The 8,519-nt window shown below is 37.1% G+C and overlaps 1 protein-coding gene across 1 annotated transcript; it reads right to left on the reverse strand.

Annotated features, from left to right (window-relative positions):
- Nucleotides 1-2,931: 2,931 nt before the first annotated feature.
- On the reverse strand, nucleotides 2,932-8,092 carry LOC116029962 (calcium-dependent protein kinase 13). The gene is made up of 7 exons (XM_031272018.1): nucleotides 7,242-8,092; nucleotides 5,620-5,763; nucleotides 5,271-5,423; nucleotides 4,690-4,805; nucleotides 4,390-4,557; nucleotides 3,555-3,785; nucleotides 2,932-3,469 (listed from the first exon to the last, which is right to left on the reverse strand). Exons 1-7 carry the CDS (start codon nucleotides 7,876-7,878, stop codon nucleotides 3,320-3,322), a joined length of 1,599 nt encoding a protein of 532 aa, XP_031127878.1. The 5' UTR covers nucleotides 7,879-8,092; the 3' UTR covers nucleotides 2,932-3,319.
- Between the last annotated feature and the right edge of the window lie 427 nt (nucleotides 8,093-8,519).

Raw genomic sequence — 8,519 nt, forward strand, 5'->3', positions numbered from 1 at the left:
AAAATACTTTTTTAAAATTATATTAAGAAGATAAAATGAAAATATATGTAGTTAGCATGTTTGATCCTTAGACCTCCCAATAGGCCAATACCAATTAAACAATCAGAGAATCCTTAATAATCTTTATATATAATCATGGTTGCAGTAGGCGCTAGGCGCTAGTCGGGCGGTAGACTAGCGCGTAGCGCCTAAGCAGTCTAGGTGACGACCTATAAAAACAAAAAATCAATTCATGTGTGTGGGTGTATGTCATATATTATATTATATATATTATATATATATCTCTTACTTCTCTTACTTATATAAATAAATAAATTTAAATATATATAAATATAATAATAAAATTAACAAGGCCGACTCGCTCGAGTTAACTCGGCTAACTCTGCCGAGTTGGCCGAGTTAACTCGGTCAAATTCGGCCTAGTCGGCCGAGTTAGGCGCTAGACGGTCTCCTAGACGGACGCCTAGGGAGCAATTCGCCTCGGTCTATTAGCCCTAGGCGGGGATTTTTGTATAATAATTTATTATCTATTTCTATTCAAGCATAAACTATACATACATATATAATGTAGGTGGGGTGAGAGGCAACTATTCCCATTCCTCCCCGCACCCCCCAACCCCTCTCTGGATCAGCCGTGCACGCATGTGTGCTTGCTCTTGTACCTATATATATATATATATATATATATATATATATATATATATATATANTTCCAAGTATTTCTATCGTATTGCATGTGATATATTTCATCTCCATCACTGAGTTTTAATTATAGCACTTTACGTACGTTATTCCGCTGTGCATTTCAAGTTGAATTTATTCACTTGGAATTATTTTGGTTAAAGTGTTATTAATTTTTAATTTGCTAGAAAAGTCTATTCACCCCCCCCTCTAGACTTTTCACCACCCATTCGGGACCAACAAAAAGTAAAGTTTTTTTTTTAAAAAAAATAGTTTTCATAATTGAATTACAAATCATATTCCGTATCAGTTAAAAATTTGAATAATTCTTTTTAGATTCTAATGAGAAGATAAAATGAAAATATAAATATATATCACTTAAAATACTTTTTTAAAATTATATTAAGAAGATAAAATGAAAATATATGTAGTTAGCATGTTTGATCCTTAGACCTCCCAATAGGCCAATACCAATTAAACAATCAGAGAATCCTTAATAATCTTTATATATAATCATGGTTGCAGTAGGCGCTAGGCGCTAGTCGGGCGGTAGACTAGCGCGTAGCGCCTAAGCAGTCTAGGTGACGACCTATAAAAACAAAAAATCAATTCATGTGTGTGGGTGTATGTCATATATTATATTATATATATTATATATATATCTCTTACTTCTCTTACTTATATAAATAAATAAATTTAAATATATATAAATATAATAATAAAATTAACAAGGCCGACTCGCTCGAGTTAACTCGGCTAACTCTGCCGAGTTGGCCGAGTTAACTCGGTCAAATTCGGCCTAGTCGGCCGAGTTAGGCGCTAGACGGTCTCCTAGACGGACGCCTAGGGAGCAATTCGCCTCGGTCTATTAGCCCTAGGCGGGGATTTTTGTATAATAATTTATTATCTATTTCTATTCAAGCATAAACTATACATACATATATAATGTAGGTGGGGTGAGAGGCAACTATTCCCATTCCTCCCCGCACCCCCCAACCCCTCTCTGGATCAGCCGTGCACGCATGTGTGCTTGCTCTTGTACCTATATATATATATATATATATATATATATATATATATATATATATAATAGACTTTGATTCTAATTCCTACATATTACCAAATGAAAGAATCTATTTTTATCAAAAATCTCATTCCAATTATTAAGTGTTTGATTTTTATTATGATATTCTAGTTAAACGCTCCTAAGCGATGACTAAAAAAAATCATTAAAATTTATGTTTGTGCTCTGTTTTGATTCTTTTAATTAAAAAGAAGAAGAAGAAAGAAAGAAACCAACTTTCAAAGTTATTATCTTTCTGAACTCTTTTGGTGGAGCAACCCCCAAAGGTATTATGAATGTGATGATGGGCATTCATGGATTAAAAAGCCGCAATTCTCAGTCTTCTTCAACTAGTAGTAGAACTCACTCTTTGAACCAATCAGAGATCACAACTTTTTTGTGTTGTTTCTACCCAATTGTAATTGTCTGGGGAAACTAAAAGAAAGGTTGGCACTAGAGACACAAAACATGTGACCTCTAGAGCACCTTGCTTACTGTACTGTGAGACCATGAGATTTACACGCCATAGTTCTGAAATTTCAGTTGTTTAAAGAGTCATGTAAAGCAGTTTATAATTGATTGTTCTTTTATAGAGTGATTGCACAACTTTGTTTTAGATTCTATTTCCTAAACTGAAGTTTAAGCAGTTAGACATATATGCTTCTTCAATATCCTTCTAGGTTACTGTCATAAGAAGCTCACTAAAGGCGAAATACCCTGGCCGTTACACCCTGACCCAACAAGATAGTGGATGAGTAAATCACTTTCGCCGTTACAACCTGCCCAACAAGATAGTGGATGAGTAAATCACTTAAACACAGCGGCCCATCAGATGGGAGGACTAATGCCTGATGCCCATAAGAATCCCACCACATTGATATAACTCCCACATTACGGTTGTCAGAGCTCAATCTTGAGTCTTGCCTATAATCTATCACTCATGAACCAATTGAAGTAAGTACCTGTGCTGAGGAAGAAAATCTGTCTCCACTGTTGTTCTGCGAGGAATTGAAGCACTGACAGTATATTGGATGACCTTGAAATGATGGTGTGATCTCAGCCATGGATATATGTTTTGATTTCTTCTGCCAGGCAATGTGTAGCTACTGCTACAGAAATTTGCACTCCTGAAAACACAACGCATTTGCAATCTAACAGTACTAATCAATAAAATTCGACACTTTGGCTGCAGGCACATAAAATTTAACAAGATTAACACAATCCTCACGTGTCTGCCATTTTTTGGCCATGAAAACTGTACTCCTACACAAGAATTCTGCTAATGCAGAGCCAAGATCTGATTTCAACTTGTAAGCAAGTGAAAGTGTTCAGAGATGAGAGAATCATACAAGATGGACCAAACAGCTAAAAGCGTGCTATCCGTTCTACTCAATTAACAGTTTGAAGAGGCTAAAAGATTAGTCATCTCTTCATGATCCTGCCAAGCCAACAATCTAATTGAACCTCATTTATAACCGGTTCCCAACAAATAATGATGAGATACAAGTATAATACACAGATGCACATTCACCCATTATATCATTTAGAGTGGAGGAGCTAGGATCTGAGTTTGCTTTACTCATTCCCAAGGTTAAGTGAGCCATCTTTCATCAGCTTTACGCTCAGACTATTGAATCTCCCTCTTGAGTAATGCCGAGAAGCCTTTCTCCAATCTGTTCCCGTTTTCATCATAGCTGCGAATTCTTCATAGCTGATCAGACCATCCTGTGTCAACAAAAAGCAAGATGAAAATGATATAGACATCCAGTTTCTTAAATATTACTAAGCCAAAGGAAATTTTGACAATCACCTTGTCTGTATCGACTTCCTGAAAGATGTCATTCGCAACATTTGTACAATCTTCTGATCCATCCTCCATGAGGGCATCTTGAAGCTCATCAGGCTCAATATAACCATTACCATTCTTGTCAAAGTAGGAAAAAGCCTTGCGCAAATGTTCGTCATTAGCCATTCTTTGTAAATGGAGTGAAACAGCAATAAATTCCCCATAATCTAGAGTTCCTTTGCCATTAGTATCAATCTGTAAAACAAAATAATCATATACCATTATTACTTTCATTTTTTCTGTGGGATGCTTGTGGCAACTGTTATTTACAGGTTGCACTTTGGCCCGTAGCTATTTTACAAAAAAATAAATAACAAAAATAAAAGATGTGCATATGCTATAATGCTCAAGATGCGAAGAAATGAGTTAAAAGTAAATCTAAAATGCAGGAAACAGTAGAGTTGCAATATGATTTAGCACACTACAATTTGCCCACTAATTCAAAATAAATAGTTTCCTCTACTGGGAATAATTACCAAATTGCACCATAACTCAACCACTTTGAGTGCAATAAGTTCTGCACATGAGACTTTGCATTTTTTGGCCAACTAAAAGGGTTTCTGGGGTAAGGGTAGGGCGTAGGAAACAGGAAAAGCCCTCCATCTCAACAAGCTCCAAGTTGAGTCTTTTTTAAAAAGCTGGCCAGATGAGCTCTTACTATATACTAAACCATGTGCATGAGGAAATAAAAGAAGCAAAATGAAAATTATCCAGCATATATAACTTTAGCTCAGGGAACAAGCATGGTAAAGTAATAAGGTATTATAGTGCAACTGTGCAAGTATTCAGATAGACTCACGGCTTCGATGAGCATCTGTATTTCAGATTCTGCAAGCTGAGAATTGAGCTTTTGAAGTCCAACTTTCAATTCTTCAATTGAAACGATACCATCATTATCAGTATCTATCTTCCCAAATATTTCTTTGAGGTCTTCAACTTCTTCATTGGACAAGAAATCAGCAATAACCTACAGGCCAAGGGAAAGTTTCTAATATTTCTGAAAGCCCACTCATATAATAGAAGTATAAAACTGATAACAACTCAAAATATTTATTAGAAAAAAAAAATCCTTTCAGAACATATAAACTGAGTAACTGACCCTCAAAGCCTTTCTCTTGAACCTATTCATCAAGGAAAACTGCTTCAGCCTTGACTTCACAACATCACCCAGAGGAACATTTGGAGCCTTCTTAGCATTCTGGAGCCAAGGATGTTCTGCACAGAGATGGAACTTGTTCACTATGCAGAGCAAAGAAATTATGAAAAGTAACCACAACAAACCCCAAGGTAAGCTAGAACAATTAGCAGAAATTGTTACAGCAAGAAAATAACTCACAGGCCCTTATTTCCTCTTACAACAGTCATATGGAAGGGGAAAATGAATATGTTCCCACTATTTTTTTCGCTACACTGGAACACTATTTTGTTGCATTATGAGACCAAGATCAAAATGTCAATCTTGAAATTATCTACCAACCCCCACCCCTCCAAGAAAAAAAAAAAAAAAAAAAAAAAAAAAAAAAAAAAAGAAGAAGAAGAAAGAGGAACCATAACCACTGCTAAATTATAGCAGCATTCAGCACAATATCAATAAATGAAACAACAGACTTCCAGAAATTAAAGTGAAAATACAATGCTTTCCCATAAAAGAAACTGACAAACACACAAAAAGTAGCATACCAAGTACTTGTTTTGCGGTTAGTCGAAGCTTGGGATCTGGCTCCAACATTTGCCTCACAAGACTCTTCGCACCCTCTGAAATACTTGGCCAGGGTTCACGTTTAAAATCTATTGCACCACGTAAAATTGCCTGGGCAACACCTTGTTCAGATTCTGTATCAAAAGAATTATATTAACTACCAAGAAACGTTGCTTCGAGTTACAAATAGTTGAAAAATCTCCGAACAAAGACTAGGAAACTCAAGTCTGAAAGGAGAGGAACTGAGAAAGAACTGGAGTATGGGCTGTGCATGTGTCATAAATGTAAAGGAAAGGCTGAAGGAGGGTCATTCACAGAAACAGAACTTACCAGCCCAGAAGGGGGGAACCCCGCATAATAATATATAAAGAATCACTCCTGCACTCCATATATCTATTTCAGGTCCATAGTTTCGCTTTAGCACCTCGGGAGCCATATAATAAGGGCTGCCAACAATTTCAGAAAACCTTTCACCTAAAAGTTGAAAGATAAAGAATTAGAAATTTAAACATAGTATACTACGGAGTAGTATATAAGAAATGTGACCAATTTAACATTCTATGCTTCCAATAATCACAAGTTTTGGTAGATACTATCCCATAGCATAGAATGACAAATAATATAACTAGCACAACTGTGAGGAGAATTGGCAGCTATTCTGACTCATGACCATTTTTTTTATAGTGTGCATAGACAGAGGCATGGATTTTATGTTACAAAAACCAGCACAATAGCACATTACCATCAGGAACCAGACAGAGCATTATAGCACAGTATATGATGACACCAGGAGGTTACTCCATATTCAGTGGATAGTTCTCAAAGCTAGTAGCATAATATTGATGATGGTGAGTATGGATAAAATTCTTTGTTTTGTTGGGACAGTGATGTGATCAAACCAAGACCTGCTACCTAGAAAAAGGTGTAACTTACAACCAAACTGCACCTTGAACCCAAGCATGAAATCCTACTATATTTGTAGTTATTAACACAACATAAGGCCATTTATTAAATTCATATGAAGGAAATGTCCATTTCAATATTTCATAGTAAGATCGTAAGATTAAATTAAACTCTTGAGACTATTACTCATACAATTCAAAATCTGTTTATGGTATTTTCCAAACAAAGCCAACCAAATATTGACAATCACATTTTGAGAATGTGGCATTAGAGGACTTATATTTTGAACTAAAGGCTATTTCAAAGTAAAGGCATTTTATTGTCTTCTCCTCCATATTCTCAATCATTCCAGTAGAAAGCCTCTTTATCTTCACTCCAGTCTCTTGAATAGTACTTTGAGCCATAGGTCAATGATTTATTCACAAAGGGTTAAACCAATTATTGGATTTCACTCAGTCAGTTGAAATCAACAGCTTCATAGTCCAGAGCTACTGCTAGGATGTTAGCTTTGGTACCAGACTTTGCCCAAGAAGTCGAATGGGCAGCAGCAAACTTCAGTCAGGTCCTATTAGTTGCAGTTCCATTAATTTCCAATTCTCAGAATGGGCAACTCTAAGAATGCAATCATCACCATTTTGTGCAGCTTTTTTGTTTTTGTTTTTTAAGAAAAGACATTTTTAAGAAATGATTACTTAAAATAATATATGTTAGACTTTCTTAAAATATAAAATTTTGAACATTCTTCACACTTAAGTACTTAGCATGTCATTACAAATATAGAACACGGATCTCACACAGCAACCATTTCTTCTAAAATTAACTTATATTCTTCCTTTGATGAGTAATTGACATCAACATCCTCCCAACAAATCTTCAAAAAATTACTTAAATGAATTGTCAACTAATAAAACACAACATAGCACTCCAATTTGATTATCCAAAGTTAAATGCATATAAACACTGTAATTGACAACTCTGAACAAACAAATTGATGAAATGTAGCACTTAGTATCAAACAATTTGCAAATCAAGTAAGTTTCCTTTTATACCTGGTTTAAAGAAGATTGACAAGCCAAAATCAATAGCCTTGAGAGGTGAATTTTCCTTCTTATTTGCAAACAAAAAGTTTTCAGGCTTCAAGTCCCTGTGGATCACACCATGCTTGTGGCAGAGTTGCACCACCTCCACAATTGTCCGAGTAACAGCGGCGGCAGCTCGTTCGGTGTAGTGACCACGAGCCACAATCCTATCGAAAAGCTCACCACCCTCACAAAGCTCCATCACCAAATGAACCGCATTCTCATCCTCACAGGCCTCCTTCAAGCATACAATGCTCGAATTTTTGGGCAAATGTTTCATAATCGCCACCTCTCGCCTGACATCCTCCACATCCACCGCCGTCCTAAGCTTCCGCTTGGAAATCGACTTGCAAGCCAAGAGCTCCCTGGAGCCCCGATCGATGCACAGATAAGTCACACCAAACTCGCCCCTCCCCAGCTCCCTATCCACCATATACCTCTCCTCAATATTCTCCTTCTTCACCTCAGTCAGCACAGTGATCGGCTTCTGCTTGCTGCCAGCTCCAGCGCCGGACTTATCCCTCCGGCCGTGATCGTGGCCGGAGTAGTTTCCCGACTTCACATCCTCCCTAGCTACAGCCGCTGGAGATCTGCAGCAGTTCCCCATTCCACTCGAGCTCCGATTTGAAAAAAACCTTTTCGACTCAACCCTACCTCTAACCCTAGCTAGGGTTTCACATTATTGAGGTAAATGCCCTACTACCTTATCGAGCTTAGACTGCGCACTACACTATAGCTTAAAGATCAAGACAATATACACTTTACCTTACTCTGCTTTTGTCGCCGGAGTGAACGCCGGGGTGGTGGGGACGGGGGTGGGTGGGTGGGGGAAAGCAGGGGGGTGGTTGGCACCCTTCTCTGCAATAACTGGAGTGTCGTCCTATAACGTTCAAATGCTGCTCATTCCTATACTAGAAATTCTTCTGTTCCTTTCTAATTTATTTTTTAATTGAATAAATATAAATAAATAATTTTTATAAAAATAAAATAAAATTTAACATTGTGTGTGAACTGTGATTCTCTTGCTGGTTGTGAGGTTTGTCGGCTCGTTTAACGGTCGGGCCGTCGGAACGGGACGGAAAAGTAAGAGAGAGAGAGAGAGAGATAGAGGTGCCAGGGAGGGTTTGGTAATTGGGTTTATCATTTTTGTGTTGGATCTACATACATGCTGTGTATGTATACCTTTTTTTTGCTCTTTAATCCTCCGTGTTATTCGGATTTCTTTTTCTATTCTTTCTTTTTTTGCTT

Source organism: Ipomoea triloba, chromosome 9, assembly GCF_003576645.1.
Source record: "Ipomoea triloba cultivar NCNSP0323 chromosome 9, ASM357664v1".
NCBI lineage: Eukaryota > Viridiplantae > Streptophyta > Magnoliopsida > Solanales > Convolvulaceae > Ipomoea > Ipomoea triloba.